General features: G+C 31.7%; 1 protein-coding gene across 2 annotated transcripts; it reads left to right on the forward strand.

The window, feature by feature from the left end:
• The first annotated feature begins 9,492 nt into the window (after positions 1-9,492).
• Positions 9,493-20,663, forward strand: LOC106678927 (trypsin). Of its 2 annotated transcripts, XM_067053496.1 has the most exons (6): positions 9,532-9,668; positions 10,185-10,274; positions 10,780-10,971; positions 14,016-14,160; positions 15,336-15,515; positions 20,317-20,663. In XM_067053496.1, the coding sequence occupies exons 2-6, from the start codon at positions 10,236-10,238 to the stop codon at positions 20,562-20,564; spliced, it is 804 nt and encodes a 267-aa protein (XP_066909597.1). In that variant the 5' UTR covers positions 9,532-9,668; positions 10,185-10,235; the 3' UTR covers positions 20,565-20,663. The 2 variants fall into 2 exon arrangements, with proteins under 2 accessions (XP_014273274.1, XP_066909597.1); XM_014417788.1 differs by lacking the exon at positions 10,185-10,274 and having other exon boundaries at positions 9,493-9,668.
• Positions 20,664-24,765: the final 4,102 nt, after the last annotated feature.

Consider the following 24,765-nt stretch of genomic DNA (forward strand, 5'->3'; position numbering starts at 1 on the left):
TTGAAACTAAGAATCCAACAGTGACTACAAAAAAACATCTATGTTTTAAAATATCGTTGGTTACAATACATTACCCAAAAAACATGGATGTTTTTGAACAACTATTTCAGAAACATAAGGTCTGTTCCAATGATCACGGATTTTATGGCCTGTCAGAAATGTTTTTTTTGAACAAAGAATTCTACATCGACTACAAAAAAACATCGATGTTTTTAAAATATCCATGCTAACAATACATTACCCAAAAAAAATCGATGTTTTTTAACATCCATTTGAGTAACATGAGGTCTGTTCCAAGGATCATGCATTCTACGGCCTTTTAGAACTGGTTTTTGAAACTAAGAATCCGACATCGACTACAAAAACATCGATGTTTTTTCAGTAATGTATTGCAAGCAACGATATTTTAAAACATCGATGTTTTTTGTCGTCGATGTCCCAATCTTTGTTACAAAAACCACTTCTGACTGGCTTGAGCATACGTAGTCGTAGAACAGACCTTATGTTCCTTCAATAGTTGTTCAAAAACATCGTTGTTTTTTTGGAAATGTATTGTAAGCAACGATATTTTAAAACATCGATGTTTTTCGTAGTCGATGTCGGATTCTTTGTTTAAAAAAAAAGTTCTGACAGGCCGCAAAATGCGTGACCGTTGGAACAGACCTTATGTTTCTGAAATAGTTGTTAAAAAACATCGATGTTTTTTTGGTAATGTATTGTAAGCGACGATATTTTAATATTAAGCATTGATATTTTAAACATCGATGTTTTATGTAGTCGGTGTCGGATTCTTTGTTCCAAAAATCACTTCTGACAGGCCGTAGAATGCGTGATCGTAAGAACAGACCTTATCTTTCTGAAATTGTTGTTCAAAAATATCGATGTATTTTGGGCAATGTATTGTATACAACGATATTTTAATATTGAACATTGATATTTCTAAACATCGATGTTTTTTTCGTCAATTTGCATTCTTTTTTTGCTAAAACCACCGGCGGGAGTATATGTAGTCGTTGGAACAGACCTTATGTTACTCAAATGGTTGTTCAAAAACATCGATGTATTTTGGGTGATGTATTGTAAGCAACGATATTTTAATATTGAGCATTGATACTTTATACATCGATGTTTTTTGTAGTCTGTGTCGGATTCTTTGTTCCAAAAATCACTTCTGGCAGGCCGTAGAATGCGTGATCGTAAGAACAGACCTTATCTTTCTGAAATTGTAGTTCAAAAATATCGATGTATTTTGGGCAATGTATTGTATGCAACGATATTTTAATATTGAACATTTTGCATTCTTTTTTTGCTAAAACCACCGGCGGGAGTATATGTAGTCGTTGGAACAGACCTTATGTTACTGAAAAGGTTGTTCAAAAACATCGATGTATTTTGGGCAATGATTTGTATGCAACGATATTTTAATATTGAACGTTGATATTTCTAAACATCGATGTTTTTTTCGTCAATTTGCATTCTTTTTTGCAAAAACCACCGGCTTGCGGGAGTATACGTAGTCGTTGGAACACACCTTATGTTACTGAAAAGATTGTTAAAAAACATCGATGTATTTTTGGCAAAGATTTGTATGCAATGATATTTTAACTCTAGAATGACACACTTCTATAAGTCAACTTAATCTGACACTCTGGGGTGGGATACACCCCAACATATGAATTGGTATAAAATATAAGTGATATAACCTGCAATGCTTATAATCCATTTTAAAATAACTAAGTGGTCTAGGTAACAAAAATAAATCATTTCAAAATGGGTTATGTAAATGTATTTCCAAAAATCACATATTGTAAAATTTTACGAGCCAACTAGCTAAAAAATGAATAAAAATTAATTGTTGTTCCTAAATAAAAAAAATTATTTGTATGGATCTTAAATACAGATAAATACGAAGTAAATGAATCATAAAACGAGGTGAAAAAGTCATTTTTTAAATTAAAAATGAATAAAATACACAGTGGGGGCCCCGAAGGGACCTCTTTCACACACTGCACTGCAAACATATTACCGCCCTGTGTTCATTGCAAATAGCTCTCTTACATTGCAGACATGTCAATTTCGTCTTTCTGTCCTTTCCCATTTTACAAAAAGAACACCTTACTTGTTTCTCCATGATCTTATATTTATTTATTTGCGCATCTATTCCTAAAATGTCATCAATACCTAGGCGCAGTGACCGACGAAGTTCCTCTGCCTGTATCCTGCTCTTTAGGCAGGGTTCCAGAAGTGAATATCCAAAACAAAAAAAGAAGTCTTTGCGTTTCATTTATTTTCCCACTTTACCAGAGTAAACAATATCATACTGTTCACCCCGACATGATCCAATATTCCAAAAAAAAAAAACCGGAGTGGTCACCTCCTTGTTTTTCTGGCCGTTGAGTACCCCTTACACATTTGGTCAAAAGTATCAGTTCATCCTTTATTTAAATTATAATCATGTATGACTTGTGGTTTACCAGATTCTTCAATGACTGCATCATCTTGCATTGTTGGTTGGGTGCCATTTTGTCATTAGCCTTCCTCTCTTTTCTATTTAGTTTATTATCAAATCTCAAGCAGTATGAGAGGAAGCTGAACCAATTCATGGGTATGGTGTGTCGAAATAAAGGATGGTCCCTTTTTGTAGAGAAAAACTCGTCTAATGACAGTTTACCGGATTTATTATTTACTTACACTAAGGACACTATGGGGTGTGAGATACCCCAAGACTAGTTCAAATCACAATAAATAGCAAAACAAGTCTGACACATGGCAGCAGATAATCAGAATCAATTATGTTATGAAAGACAGTTATTTACATGGCGGGTTTTAGCAAAAGAGCTACACATGTAGGAATTATTCAAAATTTAAAAATTGTTGGGGTATGTGACACCCCAGTGTGTCGTTCTAGGGTTAATATTGAGCATAGATATTTTAAAACATCGATGTTTTTCAAGTCGTAATTTATCTTTATCATGTTGTTAGCGTGAAGGTTGGAGGTCCTTTTTTATCCCACCACATTGTTGATAGGAAATTGTTTATACTGTAAATTTTTTTTTTCATTTCGTTACTTTTGGAAAAAAAATGAAAAATTGGGACAAACGTAAAACATCGATGTTAAAAAAACATCGATGTCGCATCCCTAGTACATGGCAGCAATGTTCCTGCAGAGCAATGGGATGTGCTACACCATGAACGTCACTCGCCAATTTTAAAACGTAACTTTTAGACTTAGGAGATTTAAATTCTATCTTTGGCTACATAATAGACACCAGAGGAATGAGGATAAGTACCTAGCAAATTTCTTTGCTACTCCTATTAAAGTAAGTGACAAATGAAATAGTAATGGTAAAGTTTAAATTAGAGGATAAGGCTGATAAGTAAGGCTGCACTGACAACTTAAAACAGTAAACTTTGGATTCGAGATAGTTTGGTTGTTCCGTCTCCTGTGCTGTATGAAGGTAAGTCCACAGTGGAGCATTGTTAGAGAGACTGCTCCCAATTAAATAAATATCCTTAGCCTGTTTTCAGACAACTATATGTTGTATTTATATATATAATATATTCATCACTAACTTTGAAAACTTAGTAGTTTAGTGTTCTAATACGGCCAAACGTTTCCCAAAACGTCCAGACTTACAAGTCTATCAATAAAAAGCAATGCAGTGTTTAATTGCAAATGCAACATTGGGACATCTAAGCGCGATTAACCACAATATTGATCAATATATTGGATTAGTTATTAATTATATGTTTTTATTGATAACATCCGAGGTGTCGATGGTGTCTATATTTCAGATCGGTATTCTTTTGTTATAGCAATTTCTTTTTAAATCTCACGTAGTCCCCTACACTTTTGAACGACTTTGGCTGTGGAGAATGTTGTTCCGCCAGCCATGTAAAACAGTTTTTATCAGTAACTAATAGACTCTGCAATGACTCACTATTGCTAGATTTGAAGATGAATATAAATTAAATGTTACCAATTTTAAGGTTAATATCAATTAATGAATTCAGTTAAAATTAAACATTTACGTATATATTATTAATAAGATTTACCAACTTATGCGATAAAAAACAAAACAAAAAAACGCAAGGCTCTATATATATATATATATCTAATAGTGATGTAGAGGAATGCTATGTCCTGGCAAAGCACAAATTCATAAAAATATTGGCTGGTTTCTTATTGCATATGTGGGTAAAATTGTAATTACTGTTTTATTAAATTAAAGTTCATTCCATAGATTTTGAATATACATTTTTTTTAGCAGTTCTAATTTCCATATATCCAAACTAATTCGACAGCTTAAAATTTCATTCATCGGAAGTTTAAATTTGTTGGACTTGCAACATCCCAAAGTGCAGCCAGCTCTCAAGTATCAAACATATCAAGAACACGATAGATACGTTATCATCAACTTGTGTTGATGAAAAAATACTGAAATGATGGGGGTCACTGATTTAAATCAATTTTTCATCCGTCATTCTATTCCAAAAAATGGTCATGAGTTCGTTCCTGTGACCAATTTTTCATATTTCTGTTTTCTGTGAATGTTCAGTATAGATTTCAAGGTTATCATTTTTTGTCAGTGTAGAATAAGAAAAAACATTTTGTTTAATGCATTAAATATTAATAACCATTTTTGAGTAGTTTTTATTGCCCCTTTTCAGAGTTGGGCATTAGCTAGCTAATATTTAGTTGACTAAGGACGAACTAATAGCTGAATAGTTGTCAGAATTAGTTCCCCTGAAAAATTAGAAATAATTTAGTTATTCACAGTTAGCTACAGTTAAATTAGTTCCTGTTATTAGGGGAACTAGGTCTTTACCCTATTAGTGGTTACTATAACATATTGGGGTCCCTTCATAACATTTCGGAGGTGCTGAAAACGAAAATAAAATTGATTTTGTGATCGCGTGACTGCGAATCGATTTATTTTAACTTTTGGTATTTCTAACTTATTTGGGCCGTCCCTCCAGAGTTGGAAAATTATGAAACTTACAGCTGAAATTTCCATGGACACGATATTTATTTATAAATGGTAGATTCATGAATAAGGGTCGTATCCATGGCAATTTTAGCTATTGCTAATTGTCACCCATGTCTGGATCCCTTTATATGTTTTCGTAGTTGCTGAAAATCGATTTTGTAATCGCGTAACTGCAAATCGATTTATTTTTAATTTGGTATTTCTAACATATTCGGATCCCTTTATATGTTTTCGGAGGTGCTGAAAACTGAAATGAAATCGATGCTGTTATCACGCGTTTCCGAATAAATTAATTTTAACTCTACGGAATCCAAGCATGATGCGGTACCTTAACACAGGGATGCTGGAAATAAAATAAAATCATAAAATAAAAATGTTGTTACATAACTCTCAAATAGGTTTTTTATATGAAAAAGGAACTTATATATTTTCCGAACACATTGCTTATCCGAAATTGTAATCGCCTCTAACTTAGTTCATAACCTGGGGAACGCAGGAAGCCGGTAACTTTCCTAGACGGTTATGTAAATGTTGAAAAGTTCCTCATAATATTCATATATACTCCTTGTATTCTTTATTTATTTGCTGTCATCAATTGTCGTCTCAGATATACCACAACAAAATTACTTTTCACATGTACCATGTAGCTCATAAAATTAATCCACCTTCTGTCGTTTATTGTCACCATTCCAACCACTTCATTCGAAGTTATTCATCGGTTGCCTGCATATCCTTTTCATACATTGTCTTAGTCCTCGCGCTTTTCCATGATTTGCGTGGTTTTCACCGGATAGGTGGGATTCCCTCTGGTGCCAAACATCTAATTTCACTGATACTGGATAAATTTAAGCAAAATTTAGGTGGGCGGAATAATGGTGCGCCCTTTTACTATGTCGCTTATTTAAGTCCTGCCACAAAGTTAAAACCCGGCTAGAACTGAGAGAAGCTCATTTTTCTTTAAAGATTTTACTGTAGTATTGGGATGCCTGAGCGACCTAAACATCTACTGAGCGTATGAACGTTTCGTAGCTCACCGAATCGTCCAAATACTGGGTATTACAAAATGCTTTCAATAGACCCATGTAAAATTAGAAGAGATTTCAGCAGACTGCAGCTCTAGAGGACTTCAAACATCAGAACTAGTGAAGCATCACTTATGGCGGACCGGATCTGCATGGTTAAAAGCTGAAAGGACTAATGGGCCGATGCTTTCGTCCAGGAGAACAATCTACCAGAAATCAAACGAGTTCTCCTTAACCTCGCCAATGCCAATTTTAAATTTTAAACAAATTTTAGGCTGGTGGAATGTTGTGGCTAAGATATGGTCCAATAATCGATTATGTGAACATATATTTTTATTAACCTTAAAAACAAAACAACTACTCTCGGTAGTTAATATTTGTAGGGCTAATGATCAGATGACATCTTAGCCTCCATTGTGTTCACATACATCGTCTCAATTGTCTCACTACGCACTCGTAGAAGCATCCTGGCCACAACCGCGGGCGGACTACGTTGGCTCATCCTCCAAGAGGACAAGTTGGACAGGCGTACCCATTTTCTGAAACTATCTTTATGAGAACATAACCTACCCACAGTATGGGTCACATCAATTATCCATGGTGAAATAAAGACATTTTTTTTTCCTCTTTTGTTCAACCTTAATTTAATTTTTCTTATAGTTTTAATCTGGGTTAAGTTCCTTTTTTTTTTAAATTTTTTCTAGTTTATATGTTTGTATATTTTGTTTTACAGTTTATTATGTTCAATTATTTAAAATACAATAGTAACAAAATTCGGCAGTTTATTTCTTTTAAAGGTTCCTTTTGAACCCCTACCCGCCATAACACATAGTATTCATAGAAAGACATCCCAAAACATATCGCGAGTGACCTTGAGCTGTACTGACGGTCCATCAAATGTTCAACTGAACGATTCACAGAGGATTTGACCTGCGGAAGTTATGCAAATTCGAGAAAATCTGCTAACTCACAACCTATTTATAAAGAACTGTGATGAATTGAAATTTGCTACAAAGTCCGTTTTGCATATTTTTTATGGTATTTCAGTCGTACATTTGCATCACTTTCCAAAGTTTCAGGGTTTTTGAGAGTTTAATTATTGCGTTATTTACAGTCATATGAAACGAATGGGCATTGATGTGTATCTGGAAACATAACTAAGAGCTCAGACCTTTGAACCTGAGTTGATAAAAATTCTAGGTCCATCAACAAATTTACATATAACACATAAAATTTACCTCGTTGCTCTAACAATGTCCTCATAAGTCCATTAAAAAAACAATAATTAGTTACATTTTTTTGTGAATATATACTCAATCATCTAATAACTCTATGAAGACTAGGAGTTTCAAAGACAGGAATCTTAATTCTGAACAATGATTTAGGACACAGGGAAAATACAGCATAGAAACGTAGGATTTAAGATCCAACCATTTGAAAGGTAAGCGAAGGAAGACCTAGATGTGAGATTCCCATACAAAACTGTGATTTCGACGGCTTTTTGCTCGCAGTTTATTTCTAAGAGATCTAAGGAAAATTTAGTATTCTGGCCTGTGGAGTATGGCTGCCTTTGGAGCCTTGACGTTTAAATCGATAAATGATGACTTTTCAGTAGATGTTTTGTCTTAACTTGGAAGTGATCAAGCGCTTACAGATGTTTAGTTTCTTGTTATCGAGTCACTATATTTAAAGCTAATTAGCTTTAAATACAATTTTTCCAATTGGAAAAAAAGGAAATTCTGCGGATGTGGCTCAATATAATGTTTTACCGCGGTCCGTTGGGAACGGCATCTACTTACTACAGTCCCATGTACTTCCCACGCTTATCCAAGCTGCATTCGTTATAAGCATCACTTGCACTAAACTTACAACGGAAAAATTCAAACTATCCTCTATACCCAGAATGGGATCAAACGAACTGTGGATATAGGTATGCTAATGGAAATCTCTTACCACTGTTCCAAGGGACGTGATGGCCGTATGGGTTGGGGCGTAGGTTCCAGAGCGCCCAGTTCGGAACGTTATGAGTTCGATTCCCACCTGGAGCAGTTGATGCAATCGGCTGTCCCGAGAAATGAATCTTGACGTTCCTACCTCGGTTAGTACGCAGCGGCAACTCCAATGTAGCTGGCAGTGGTTAGCAAAAAGGACCACTAGGCCCACTTGCCGGACTAGTTCCCTCCATTAGAAACCAATACCAATAATACTGTACAATTCATATTCGAAGATCTTACCCTCCTCCCCTTCATATTCAACGCAAATATATGCACTGAGGGTGTGCATCGAAGAATAATGCCCATCCCATAACATGCCGGTTGAATTGTGTTTTTGTGGCCGTTCTCTCGTTCATTTGTGACATTTTTTGCCATTTATGTTTTTCGAAAGGTATGGAACTTCAGACTGTCGTTTTTCTGAACCTCCAGTTGGTTTTCTTGAAAACTTCCGTTCAAAATTTATCACCCAAAGCTCCCAAACCAATGAGAAAGTGTACCTATATGAAGAGAAAGTCCGGGGGAGGAAGAGAGTTCTCGTGATCCTACCATCCCTCAAAGATAAATTCTGAATCTGCCCCTGACAATTTTCTTCACAAGTAACTAGAGGGAAACTATACGGCCGAAATTGTATTAAATATGATACAAACACGACCAGTTTGCAAAACTTGGAATTTTTAAAAATGACGTGCCTTTTAAATGTATATGTATACAATTTTTGGTCAAGGGTTACTAGAATAGGTTTAAAAATTGCACATTTCCATCCTGTGGCAAAATCTGCGTAGAAAACGACACCAGACTCGAGCAGTTTCCACAATTTAAATTTTTTTGAATTTTGAAAAACTCAGCCACGAACCCGATCGGTAACCATAGGCCTTGGACTATAATAAACAAATTTCAGAAGAAAAACAGCCTTGGAATATTTTACATGCTCATATGCCATATCTGCCTGGTCTAAATTATAAATTCGTTGTTAGAATCGGTATCATGTACAAAAAATATATAAGTATAAGAAACAAAACTGTATCATTATCACTTGTATTCATTATATACGATATTACAGTATCTACCGATCCCTAGTTTTTACACATCGCGGACAGCTTATTGATTGGGTTCAGTGGTCAGTTTCTTTTGTGTAGTTCGGCGTGTAGGCGTCTTAAAATTTATATACATTCAAATAGATAGATATGCATATAAATTGTATATGCGAGAATTATAAATTACCATTGTAATGGAATAATGTCAATTAAAGATATTCCTATCTCCAATGTCAAACCAGCCGTCTTTGAAACAGCCGGAGTTTACTATTAGATTCATTATCATTGTAGAAATCAGTTTTATCGCTTATGGCATATATAACATATACAAGCTACAGTTCCTCAATAACAAACTGATAAGGTTATCCGTTATTTGAAAATAATTTTGACAAAACATATGACAAGACTGAAACCACGTGTGTAGTAATTATTTAGTCGAGCAGGAGTAAGTAGCACCCATGTTAACCTCACATGCAATATTTTAGAACCTATCTAGTGTTAGTGATATATGTAATAGCTTTTTTGGAACCTCGTAATTGTACTAGAATAATAATAAGGAGGCTTGCTGGAGCAAGCCCAGCTGATATTGGAGATTTCCCCTACCTTGTTGCAGTGTTACACCCAGAGGTATCTCATTTTTGAATTAATATTTAAAGTTACTCCTAGTTTACAATGAACCACTGTAAGAAAATTTTTGGTAATTTGTAATTTATGGTGAAATTTTGAGTGTTCGATACTATTGAGCGGCATGAATTTAATTTTCTTGAACATTAATTTTGATGAGGTTATGAAATGAACGTAAGCATTTCGAGGCTGGTTAAATTTGAGTTTGAGCCGAAATTTCGGGGTACCAATTCTAATCACGTAGTTTTATTGAATGAATCGTTAAATCTGTGTGTGTGCTATAATATATACAAGATACATACCATATTATTATGACTGCTTCTGCACCGACTGCAGGTTCTTACCTTGGGAAGGTATTGTAGTTCACCTTCACTTCCTGTTAACTTCGCAAACATTAGCGATGACAAGATATTTTGTTTTTGTCTAATATATCACGCAGTCATTTGTTGACGTTAGATCTATAGTAAATTTATTTTATTCTATTCAAATTAAATTCACTGATTATTTGGAAGTTTTCAGAGATTACGTTAGAAATGTTCGCTTGTTTCTTTAGTATGACACACAACAGGTATGTTGGTCATTGCCTGTTTAAGTTTTGTGTCAATGCAGGTAACTTGATTATAATTGTTTTTATACAGAATAAATTAATGTAAATTGTTAATTAACAAGGTTAATGCGTTTTATAAGTATTTTGATTTTATCATTTGTTGATTCACTAATCATTTTAACTAGTAAGTGTTATGATACAATTTTAAAATTCCTGGAAGCCAAAATTTATTTATAATTTATAATCACTAGTTTATAAACTACTAGATTGTAAATGAAGTATTTAAAGCAGACTTAATTTATTAGTTATTATTTAATCAATAACTTATTTATTTATCATTTATTTTCATAATCTACTGTACATATATTATTATATATTAATATTAGCTTATACAATTCAATGATGTTACTTTGTACTACTCACATATACATTTTGTTTTAAATAAAGTTAATTTTATTTCATTATTCTCATTTAAACATTTACTTCATCTTAATTTTTTTTAAATATAAATATACAGGCCTTTGTATATTATTGGATAATTAAGGATATTGTTATAATTTTGAATAGGTAAGATGTACTGGAAGCTTGATAAGTAGTCAGTGGGTGCTAAGTGCTGCTCATTGTGCTGTTTATGATCGGAAGATAGTCAAGCCAACAGATATGGTTCTTGTTGCAGGTGTTGTCGACTTTAATGATACAAAGTCAAAAACAAGGCAAATTAGGAGGGCCAAATCTATACATCCTCACCCAAATTTTGAGGTAAACCAAGATTTTATGTATTGATTGGTTAATTCTTGTAAGAGAGCAAATAAATAATCTACCAATTACCAGTTAAAATTCATTTGAATTTAAAAAAATTAGTTTTTGTTAAAGTTTTAGAAAATAAATTTGTGGAAATAAGTATGTTCTGTGACAATGACAAATGGCATATCTTTTAACATATAAAGTTTTAAAATTATACTTAGTTTTAGTTTAATTAATTTGAATTTTACCATTAATTTTTAAAAATTGATTTTAGTTTTTCTAGAATTTGTTATAAATGAAAGATTATAGAACTTACACCCTTTTGTTTCCTATCATTTCACCTACCTCCCTTATTATGGTTTTGAGTAAAATGGTCGATATCTAAATTTTTTTTACAAAATATTCATTTCTTCCAGTATCATTATACAATTTCAATTGACTTAAAACAAATGGACAGTTTAGCTGTTGAAGATCAAGGATAACAAAGTGTGAACTGAAATTAGTAAGGCTGATTACCTCTACTACTGTGTCCAGATTTTTTTTTATTTGTTTTCCATCCTCTGATGCTGGAAGTATAAATCATTCTTAGTAGTAGTATAATAGCTGCTACCAGAGGGCTGACTTACACTTTGACATTTGGAATTAATTTTAATGTTTTCTTATTTTTCAAATTAAGATAATTTAAAATTGTATGAGTTGAGAGAGACGATTTGTTTCCTGAGGGGTCAATGTTTGAAAGTGCCAGGATCCTTTAAGATTTTGAGGATTCTGCATATCTTCCATGCTTAGGTGATGGTGAACAGACTATATTTACACTTTCTGAATGTGTGAAACTTTCACCTTCTACAAACTGTTAAATTTATATTGGACCATATTCAAATCTTATCACTTGACCTCGAATGACTCCACTGCAATATGATGTGTTAAAATAATACAGAGATATGTGAAATTTTGTCTATAATAATAGAGTGTAACATTTTGTAAGGTTATCATTTGGTTTTGGTTTAGTTTCCATTAGATTTAACATTTAAAAAACATCAGGAAACGTCCTATGTACCAAAACTAATATTTCATTTTAAAAACCCATATTTGTCCCCTTCCCCATTATAAAACATTCTTTCGCCCCAGGAGTTTGTATGATCTTTTGATTCTTCATAGTAATGATGAAGGAAATGTTTTTGTAAAGTTACACAAATGATTGAGTTTTTCTTTGGAAGTATTGTAGGTTCTTTATTATTATTTTTAGAATTAGTCGTAGAGAGGTTGTACTGGAATGATACAAAACTAACAAAATATTGTTATAAAGCTTTTCTTTCTTTCCTTTTTTAGCTTAACAGGTATGTGTGTATATAGCAGGCAATGGATTTTCAGTCTCTGCTTTCCATTCATCTCTTATCACTTACATGCATTCTTTTTAATTTCATCTGCAAATTTCTTGGAGTACACTATCTCTCCAGTGACCCTAGTTTCCCTCTGCTTATTTTCCTTCTGTTGTTCCCTCATAAAGCCCCTTTGGCATCCTATTATCTTCCATCCTCATTAGGTGGTCAAACCGTTTTAGTCTTCTGGATTCTGTTGCTGCCCAAGATATTAATATCTTTCTGTTTATTATACAGATCCATATTGTTCCTACACCACCATAATCCATCTTCATATATTGGTTTCAAAATATTCTTTAATATTGCTAGCATTGGTTATCATAATATTTTGTATGTCCTAAACTTAGTAGAATTTCTAGTCAGTCCACTCCTCAGAATCTTGGACATTCCAAAGTGTGTTCTGTTCTATAGTATAATAGTTTTATTTCCTTCTTCTTCTTCTTTATTCAGCTGTTCAGTTATTGTGGATCCTAGGTAATGTGAGGCATTCACATCTTTGATGAGATTTTCATTTATATTATCTCTTAAGAAGTGTGCTTGTCTCTTCCTTCTGAGAATCATTGCTTTGGCTTTCTTGTCATTGATTTGTCATTACTTCAGTTCCTAGTTTTTCAACAGTATCATTTATAAAGTTCAGAGACCTTCAAATATTAGCCACATCATCTGCATAGGTAAGAAGCTGTGAGTTTTTATTTATTTTATTTTATTTTTTTATCACCCCCTTCCTGATCATTTCTGACATACGAGGGGAGGAGGAGATGAGAGGGAAAGGGTGAGGGCAGATGTTATCTACAGGATACCAACCTATCCTAACACTATTGTGAGGGACCGCCACAGAAATAAAATTAGGCTAGATTCGAACCAGCACCGCTGCACTTCCCAGGCTGCAAAGACACCTTAACTCCTTGAGTTACAGACAGCCCATTTTACCAAATATTGTCCCAACTCTCTCTAGTTCAGCTCTGTTTATGTGGGTACACAGAGCTATGTTAAAGAGTAGGGGGAGGGCTAGTGACCAGTTGAGCATTAGAATTATTTCTTCCTTACTCCTTATGGTACCATCATGACTCATATTACATTTTCTGACACAGTTTATTTTCTATTTAAATTTTCTGGTTTCACTTTTCTGTCTTATATTCTCTATTGCCTCAATTTCATTGTTGATGGTTTCTTCCATCTTGCTATATTTTTTTGTATGGTATATCCCTTAAGCACTGATTATCTTCTGAAATAACTTTCTTCCTTCCTCTACTTTTGGATGTTCTGGACTTGATTACATACTTTAGTTATTATTTTCCTTAGGGGTATTTTCAATGTACTGTTTCAATTTCACGATCACTAGATAATGAATTGATGTCAGGACCTCTATTTGATCTGAAGTCATCTACGGTACTGCTGTGCCTATTTGTGATGAGTATTAGGTCAAATTAATTTATTCTACAACCATCAGGTGATTTCCAGGTATACTTATGTATATTTTTCTGGGAGAATACAAAGTGTGTTACTTTTAATGACTTGGTGAAAGTGAAACTAACTAGTCTTCTACCATTATCATTATGGGCCATGAAGTCTATGCCTTCCGATGATTGGCATGAGTTCTACATTACAAGTTATATCAATTAATTTATTAACTATTTTATGAGGAAATCATTAATAACTGTGAACCAATTTTGGTTTTAGGAACTCAAAATAGCTGGGTCAGATATTGCTGTAATAAAGGCAGAAAGGCCTTTTGACCTAAACAATGAGTTTGTTTCCGCAATAAGAGTATGTGGAACTCCATTTGCTATAAACTCAGATGTAGCTTGCACAGCTAGTGGATGGGGTTAGTAAGCATCTTATGTAAGCATAACTTATGTCATCACTTTATTCCTATGGTATTAAGTATTGGTAATGTCTGTTATCATATTTTTGTTGAACTTATCATTTCTTCAAAAATATTTCAATTGAAAATACATACACTGAATTCTTTTTCTAATTTTTTTTTAATGAAACAAAAGAAATTGTTTTGTTTATTTTTTTCCATATGGTTGATCATATCGCTGCTCTGGATGAACAGTGATGCAACTGTAAAATTTTACGAAAATTGACTTTATTGTATGGGAGAGCTCAAAAATTGACATACTAGATGTTTATAAATAAACACAATTGTATTAAAATATTCCTTCCTTGGAAAATTTTTAAGTATATTATGTCAACTTACAAACAATTAGTAAATGGATTTTTGAGCCTGCCAACCCAGCAAAGTCAATTTCACTAAGTTTACAGTTGCCTGATTGTTCTTGTGGACCAGCAATATGATATAGATTTTATAAGTTACATCTAAAAAAAAAATAAATAAATAAAAAAATTACCATCTAATACAGTGTAGTTAGAGATACCGTGGAGAGAGGAATTAAGAATATTTATTTAAATCAACATTTTACCCGTAGTTATGTTTCAGGGCATTACAAATTATACCTATTATTTGTGGATCTGCTGTCTTGACCGTAATTATTTTTTTTTAAAATAGGACCATAAAACCTTGCCTTGATGTAATAACATGTATGTAAAAGTATTTAATGTTTGGAATTTTGTAGGAGGATGATAATTTTTTTTTACGTGCAATAGGAGGCTAAGCAAGTGGGCTCAGTGATTTCAATGAATTTTTTTGTGGCAATACTAGGTCAAAAAATATTAAAAACCTGTCTGAAGGTTCTTGTCACTTATATTATTCTTTTGGATGGAACTGACCTCATGCCCAGTTCCTATAAAGTCCTTTTAACAGGTTTCTACTGTAAAATAAATTAAATTAATCTTTTTAAAATGTTTAATGATTTTTTTTTTAAATCATTTTCTTTTGTACTGTGCTTTCCAACAAATACTCATTTCTAGTTAGTTTTTGAAGGCTATCCAATGATTAAATCCCATCTGATATAGAAATATTTCTTTTTTAGTGTTAGAGTTTTTCATGCCAAAGTATAGAAATTACTAATTATTTGAATTTTTTTTTGTGGATAGGCGATACACAAGACAGCAATACTAATTCCAAGTTACATCAGCTCAAGGTAATTGCTGTTCAGTCTAAATCAGTGTGTCATGGATTGAGTACTCATGAAAGAAAAAATATGATTTGTTTGAGAAACAAGGGAGGTGCTGGCCTTTGCGACGGGGACAGTGGTGGACCTCTTGTTTGTGAAGGTAACTGCTTTGTCATTCTACTAAACCTATTTTATCATTAAACAATCCAAATTTAAGATTTGATAGGAGTTAAATCAAGAAACAAAAACCATAAATGATTCACATTAAATGAAAGTGCCGTTTTAAAATATTTAAAATCCTCCTTGATGATATTTTAAATGATTTAGAGAATTCAAATCATTTTATTTTTTTTTTAATAGAGACATACTATTAAAAAAAAAATATTATACTATTTGACCTAATCATCATAATGCATTTTTAAAATTGAAATACTCTACACAGTCTATACAGCTGATATCCCAACTAATCCTAAAACTATCCTCACCACTTACACTGATGATATGTGTGCTCGCAGTCAATAATTACCCTTTAATTCATCCCAAACTCTCCAATCCCATATCGAACCCTCGAAGAATGGTGCCGTAATTGGAAGATCAAAATAAATCACAACAAATCCCATCAAATTACCTTTACTCTTTGTCCTAAACCAACTGGCTGCCCTTCAGTATCCTTTAATAATATTGCTCTAACCTCTGTAGAAAAGATCCGCTACCTTGGACTACATCAGGATAAATGGCTAACCTGGAATCCTCACACAATACTGAAAAGGAATATGCACGTCAATTTCGACTATTACAGCACTTACTAGACAGTGCTAAACTTCTAATTCATTACAAAAGACTGATTTACATGACAATTATAAGGCCTATCTGGACATACAGAGTTGAGCTTTGGGGCTTCACTAAACCTTTGAATTCCTCTTGTATCTAATCCTTACAATCCAAAATCCTCAATGCTCCTTAGTTTGTCACAAATAAAACCATCCATAAAGACCTTAATGTTCCATATGTAACTGATCTAGCCCAAACCATATATCAATCATTCCATTATAAACTCCCTAACCATCAAAACCCTCTGTTATCTAACCTTGCTTCCTCTTCTATTCCTGACAATCCTCCGAGGCACCTGAAAAGAAGATGGCCCTTCTAGTGTAGAAATATGATTAGAGTGCTACCAATGGGTAGTTTTTATACATGCCTGTGTTACTCCATTTTGATCTAACATCAAATTTACCTAATTTGTTTTTATTTATATACAGTTGTAAATTGTAATAAATAAATAAAAAAAAAGAAAGAAATCGAAATACATTTTTCCTAAAATATTGAATTGATATTTTATATCTCTTGTTGAATATAATCTAGAAATATTTGCTGTTGGCAATTACAAAACCATTGTAAATTAAATAGTTACATATTGAATATCATGAAAAATATTACAAAAGATGATTAATACTAATAATGGGAAGAAAACATTGTTATTTTAATGATATAAGAAAATTTTGTATGTAAAAATTCATAATTCATTTTATAAATATAAATAAAGAATTATTCAGTATTTATATACATTTCTTTTGAAATAGAGGATTATTAGACATTGTTATTGAAATAATAACAAATTTTGTGGATAAATAACATTTATTCGATTATTTATTAGTGAAATAAGTGTTTTCAGTTTTTGGTTTGTAAATTGAAATATGTTGAATATTTCAACATAAAGATAATTTTTGTTGGTGAAAATAATCAATTGTTATTATTAAACAAAAAACAGTCAAGTGAAGGTTAAAAAGAAAAAAACTTTAATTTTTCTGTATTATTGGCATGTTCCAAGCATAGATGATCTGGTGGATGTGTGTAGTATCTGAGATCTCATAGAGATAAAGCGTGTGTGAAGTCTCCAAAGAATATTATTTTATTTTAAAACTTTATACAATTATTATCTAAATGATTATAAATAATTAGCAATTTCAATAATATAAATATTATAAGTACAGTGTAGTGTATTTTTAAAAAACGATAATGATCAAAAAATAGTGAAATGGTTTTTGAACAAAAAGTATTTGAAGATAATTTCAGTCTAGTTGTGAAGTGGAACATACATTGTGGGGAATTATCAGAAGTCACCCACCTATACTAAACATCAGCCATAACTCTACCATCTAGTATTTTATAAAATTGTATTAATGTATTTTAATGTCTAAATTTGAGATTAGATTTTGTTTATTTAAATTTTAAATTGTTTTTTTTACGTTTATTTACATAAGAAATTATACCTCTTATATAAATAACAAATGCTTTCTTTCTCTTATGAACAAATATTCTGGATTTTTCCTGTAATAAATTTATATATTTGATTTTGTACTAATATTGAATTAATAATAAAATTGTAGTCAGATAAGTTCTAGTGTTGAGTTTCCATAGCAACCTGTTTAATATAATGTAACCGTAGCAACATCTCAAATATAAATAACTTTTATGACATAAAATAACTTTTATGACATCTCCCTTACATACCGTCACATTTTGAGCCTGATAAAACCCTCATAATGCTTCTTTTCTCTTTGTTCTGCATTTCAGAAGCCCATTTCCTGACATATCTTTTATTCTTGTTTTTCTAAATTCTCACCCCATACTTAATTTAATTATTTTTATATTTACTATTTTTCCTTTTTCTTGTATATTCATGTATCTTATTTTTTAATTTATATTCATGTGTTACCAGCTTAAGTATACTTATATTATTTACTTTATTATTAATTTTTGTATTATATAATTTACATATCTGTATCTCCACACATTTGGTATATTGCCTTTCTTAATCAATTACATTTATTGTATCCCATTATTTTAACTTTATTTCTTCTTTTTTTTTTCTATCCATGTAAATTTTATTTATTTTTTTTTAAATTTATTTCCTTTATTTTTTTTTTATTTTATATTTTTTTTAAATATTTCTTCTCCCCCTCTGTTATGTATATTATCATTTATTGTTTACCTAATTTTAATATTTTTTACATTGTTTACTTTAAAATTATTTTCAAATGTGACGTACTTAACTGCCATCCCCACTCTTCCCAATACAAACAGTTCACTCTGACTTTGACTTCCGTCAAAACAGGTATGAATTCTGTCTTGTTCGTTTTCATTTGATTTGATTTTTATCCCTTTTCATCTCTTAATTTGTACTTTCTTTAATATTTCTTCTGTTTCTCTGTTATTATTACCATTTTCATTTATTGTTTATAACCTTTAATTTTTCTTATTAAATTTTATGTTTCATTATATACCCTTGTTATTTTCCACTAATTTTTTTTGTACTTATGTCAAGTGTTTGTATCTTTTTTAGCCCTGATGAAGCCCTGCAACGTGGGGCGAAACATTGTCTCAAATCAAAATAGTATACCAATTTACTATTTGAGTTTTATTTGACCGCACCTGGACCAAATTCCATTTATAAAAAACTTTTAATTTTTAAAAACATTACAATTTATTTAAACAACATTAACCAGTATCAAGAAAGTATTTAAGACTATAAATATTACAATTTATTGAAACTTGTATGATTTACTATACATTGGAAAATAAAAAATATACTGAATTGAAATATTTAACGTTATGTAATCTACTAGGCAACCAAACATTTTGGAAATATTAATATCAACTGTAATTATATTCTGACCAAAGAAATGAAACAATGATTTTAACTTATTTTATTATTGTTATTATTTTTAATATTATCTATTGGTGTGATCAGTATAGTGTGTGATTTAGCTGTTCGATTCCCTCAGGAGGCCACTTAAACTTTTTTTTTTATTATATTTATAATCTTTAACTTTCTTGAGACTGGTTAATTTTGTTTAAATAAATAATTCAATTTTTATCCATTTTTTTCTCAACACATTTTATTTTATTTTTATTTTAAGTCCGACGTTTCGGCCAATCCGGCCATCCTCAGGGACATCTTAATACAATTTGGGAACTAAAAATATTTAAACACTCAACTTCATGCAGGCTATTCTGCCCAAGTCACAACAACAATTTCTAATTAGTTAACTTTTACATTAAAAACAAAAATTAAAATTCATTTATCACAGTCACTTGTTAAAACTTTATCACAACCTTATATGAAGGTTGTGATAAAGTTTTAACAAGTAAAAAATAAAATGAAAAAAAAAATAAAAAAAATAATATATATAAAATAAAATGTGTTGAGACAAAAATTGTATTATTTATTTAAACTTTTATTTTTTATTTTTCATTTATATGCCATTCTTTACAAAAATTTCTCATCAGTCTACTCACATAATTTTCCATATGGTGAAGTCAAAAAAAAAAATTATTTTCTATATCTTCACTACTATTGGTCTAATATTAATATTGATCTTTTTATATCTATTAAATTTAGTTGTGTAAGAAACACCGAAGGAAGAGTATGAGTGTTTCTTAGAAAATAAAAATGTCTAACCGAGAAAGTATTTTTAGAAAGAACTTTGAAATCAAATCATCTTCCATAATTTATTTTGCATGTTATTTGTTTTTATAAACATTTATTTGAGCCTTTTAAATATTACTGTAAGTACAGATTTGGTATATGTACCATGAAAGTGAGCACCTATACCGATTGTTCTATTATGTGTGATTTTTAATTATCTATTTCTACCTTTCCTTAGAACTTCTAACTTAGTGTAGATTTTATCATTGTATAGATTCAAAGAAATATTCTATATGATTCAAGTATTCAATATTTTTTTAGTGATCAAAATCCTATGTATAACTTCCTTTATAAGTTTAAAAATAAATAATCTTAGTTTTTTATTGGATATTAATATATCTTTAGGAATATCAATGAGACAATTTAAGTTGTCACTTTTCTTAATTATTGTTTCTTGATTTGAGTTTCAATATTTTTATTGTAAAATGGCTTCGGCTTCTGGAATTCTCTCTAATTATAATTGGCTTTTCAGATGAAGTAGTTGGTGTTGCTCATCAGGTGTACATAGAAAAGGTCAACTATACAGGGCCAAGTGACATGGATTGTGGATCCAGCACACTGGTCCATACATATATGTTTGTTTGTCCCTATCTTGACTGGTTGCGTAACTTTGTTCCTGAGGTTCCAAAAAGACCTAGGAAATGTTTCTCTTTGAATATGAAAGTGAAAAGTAAAGCTGGAGAATATTATGATTATGACATCGACAGGAGGCGAAAGTAACTGTCGCAATGAAAATATTTCTCTATGAAGGAAACAGTTTTTAGTCAAGAATGTAGTTAAGTGAGGGAAACTAAGGCTGAAATAAATTTTTTTAAATAATCACTTTTTTTTTTCTAGTTTACTTAGTAAATTATTTTTGATGATAATTAAGTGACTGATTTAACATAAATATAAGTACAATCAGTGTTTACTTGTAAATAAATATATAATATAAGTGTTTAATATGATGGACCTGAGTATAATATGTGTTTAAAGCCAGCTGTACTCTAATGACAGTAATTTAAAAACTTTTTGCTGGCTATCCTGCCCAGATTATTCAAAATTGCTCTATTCTATCATTCTTTGCATTAATTAATAAAACTTATAATTGCAAATAAATTTAACACTATTATAATTTTTTTATCTCAAGAATTATATTATTATTATTATTTTATAGGCATGGAGGCCTAAGTCCTTGTGCGATGTATTTACCAATATTAGAAGGTAATATTCCCAGTATTACCTTACCACGTTTTTTGACGTGTTTTTTTCACAGAGTGGGTTCCTCACTCCCACACCTATTTTTTGTGAGTGCCACAGATTGGTTAACGGGCCTCACAAATGCCTGGGGGAGGTTGTCAGTGAGTTTTGCATTATTTTGTGCTTGAAAAAAGCCCGGGTGGGACCGGGATTTGATTTGACAACCTGTGGATTGGACCTGTAGACCTGAAGACTGGTGGCTTACCACGCTACTACCGCTGCCCCCTATTTTCAAAATGAATTTTATTTAAACAATTATCATGAACTTTCAACTAATAGAGTGTCATTTCTGAGCTATGAAGACCAATCTTGGAATTTTTTGTTTTTTTTATTATGATTTATGTAGTTTTTATGAAAAGTTATGACATTCTAGCAGAAAATGAGCAACATGTAAGGAATAATATTAATCCTAACTAAATTAACAAGAGAAGGGGTACTCTAAATATATCTGACTGTAGATATATAAGAGGAGAAGATGGTCGGGGAGTGTGGACAGCAGAAAAAAACACTAATAAACAAACGAATTATTTATTTGTACCGATGTTTCGACCTAATTTTCAGGTCTTCATCAGGGAGTTATAGACACGAGATTCCCTGCTAAACTCAAAATTAGGTCAAAACATCGGCACAAATAAATAATTTGTTTGTTTATTTGTGTTTTATTCTGCTGACCGCACCCTCGACCATCTTCTCCTCTTATATATCTACAGTTAACTATCTTCACCTCATTACAATATTAGTTTTGTGCACAGAAAAAAAAAAAAACTTTTAAGTTATAATTCTTTGATTTTGATGTTCACAATCACTATGTTAAGTAACTGGTTCAAACATCTCCAACTGGTCTTCTGTCCTTTTGTAGATGATTTGAACTTTTCGTCTTTCAACTACATCTTTACTTTTCACAGTCAGAATTATAATATTCACCAGGTTTAATAGTATTCGTTGGATCAATAAATCCCCTTTTCTTTCTAGGTTTCTTCTTCTTAGTACCAGTATATTTCTTACATTTTTCTTCTAATATTTCTTCATTTTGACACAAATTTCTTGGTCACCATTTATTGCTTTTAATTTGTGCAACATTTCTCCAATCTCACCATATTTCTCTTTCTGCTTCTTCTTGATGTTTCTTAGCCTTTCCTTGCACAATATCTATCTTTTCCATTTCTCTAGAATCATCTGTGCATCTTAATGATCCTACAAGCCTGCTAGAATACCTTTTTATCTGTAGATTTTCTTCCGTTTCAAATCTCATATTGTTTTGGTCTCCTGGATTAGCTTGTTCTTCCAGCTGTCTTTTATCTTTGTTTTTAGCAAAAATCACAGATCCACCATTCTGTGTTATTTTATCCACATACAACAAATTTCTCATGTGTTCTCTGGAATGTACATTACATCTTTCAGCTGACACTTGTTAATTTTTACACAACTGACCATTTTGGCTGTCATGGATGCACAGTTTTTAGCCAGACTGCAACATATACACTTATATTGTTGGTCATATGTGTCCTGTGGAACCTGAATCTAAACCCATTCAGTTGATTGACAGGAAAGAAACTGCTGACGTTTTAACTTTGTTTTTACGAAAGAAGCAGTCTTTCTGTCAGCTGGCCGTTAGACCAAGTACATAACTGTTAGAGAACTACAATCGATATATTCACCGTTTGCCTCAGAGCAACTTGTATACAATAAAAAATGAATTTTTACATCACACTTTAACATTGGCAACCTATGTCCTATACAATAACTCTTTTATTCTGAACTTAACTCTTGTGTCGTAGAAAACAATTTTTTTTTTGACATGCCCAAAACTGCCTTTATGATCGTAGGCCTATTAAGGCCTGACATAAGTCACTTCTTGTCTTGTTTTCCTTTATTTTTCTAGAGAGTAGTGGAAAGCCCAATTAGTGAGATATTTCGCTTCAACTATTATTTTTTCTTCTTTTTCCATGATTTAATGCATTAATGAAAATGTTATTCTCAATTATTGTACTATTACATTGTCTACATTTTGGAGTACTATCCCATTTTCGGTACAGTTATTTAATTTACAGAACATTAACATGACTTTGATAACAATGACATAACATTGATCAATTCTGATCCTTGAGGCTCAGAGACTATAAGACCTCCTTGAAATAGTGGAAGCTCTTAAGGGAAATACCCTTAATTTTTCACCAATGGAAGTTCTTGAGCCAGTCACAGTAGAGTAGGAAATGGAACTTTCATCAGCAGAATCATTATATGGAAGATTTTGCTATATGATAGTATCCTCCAGGAGCATTCCCATGATGATGATATTGTTAAGATGGTGACAAATAAATTAAAAGTTTTTTCCTTTTATTTTTAGCAAGTATAAAAAAATATGTATCAAATCGGTAAAATTATTTCTTTGTTTTACAACTATTCTATTACAACAGTAGAGTTGTGATGAGTGGATTTTTTTCCTTTCCTCTTCATAACGGTTAGACTGAGCATTTCTGTCACTAGTACACTCCTAATATGACATCGTTTTTTTCTCATTTGAGGCATGAAGATCTTTTACTAAACCTGGATTCTTCAGCCCCTGATGGAAGAGTTACAATTTGCAATTTAAATTTTAAATTCCATTGAAAGTAATCGTAAAAAGTTTTGTCCTCTTCACATCCAATTTTATAACGCAAATAGAAAAATCGTCTACCATGAGATAAATGCTTACGGGACACCTCTTAGGGGACAAAAAAGTAGGACACTCCTGAATAATAAACCATGATTTTGGCAGTGAATAAACATTTTTTGTTTGTACTGCAGGATGTTGCATATTTTAAATTTTTTATTGCACAATAATCCAGTTTCTAGATATAAGTAATAGGAAAGTGTTGGAATAAACCATGATATTTTAGAAAAGATTGGATTTTTTACAGATCATGATCCTGTGTTATGTGAATTTGAGGGAAGGATCATGTCAGACAAAAGCATGATATTTGTAAAATAGTTTCTAGTGCTCCAATATTTACCTCAGCATAGCCACTAGAAAGGTAACATTTTATGCCTTTCCATTTATGGGAAGGTTGAGCGCAAGTAATAAAAAATTTCCAAGTCCATTGGGTTATATTACTCAATGATATTTTGTTAATGTTTTTAATCAAATTAAGCTCAAAATAATGCTGTTGTGCATGGTCCTATCCAGATGCTTTATATTTACTTTATTTTTACTATAAATATTGTTACAGTGTGTTTGTTGTTCAAGAGAACATCAATAATTCTTATCTGCTTGATTGGTGGACATTTATGTTTCTGAAAACTTTAACTAAAAAATACCTATTTCTGTGAGAACGACCCTTATTATCTAAATGGCTGAGCTTTATGAAGAAAAAAGTTAATGATTGGAGAAGTTTGTCGGGGGTGCGGTCAGCAAAGAACAACATAAATAAACAAACAAACATATATATTTATTTATTTGGTTTTGTTTATTTATGTTGTTCTTTGCTGACCGCACCCCCCTGACAAACTTCTCCAATCATTAATCTACGGTCAACTATCTACACCTCATCAAAAAAGTTAATGCTTTGATCTATAAATGAGTATCAATTTTTTTTTATTGGAAAATTCTAATTGGAAGTATGAAGCTTTTGAATTTTTGTAAATAACTTACCAGACAACATTTCACCTATTGCGGTACCTTAGAGCACCCAACTTTTAACTT

Source organism: Halyomorpha halys, unplaced genomic scaffold (assembly GCF_000696795.3).
Source record: "Halyomorpha halys isolate HHAL.00 unplaced genomic scaffold, Hhal_1.1 Scaffold169.1, whole genome shotgun sequence".
Lineage (NCBI taxonomy): Eukaryota > Metazoa > Arthropoda > Insecta > Hemiptera > Pentatomidae > Halyomorpha > Halyomorpha halys.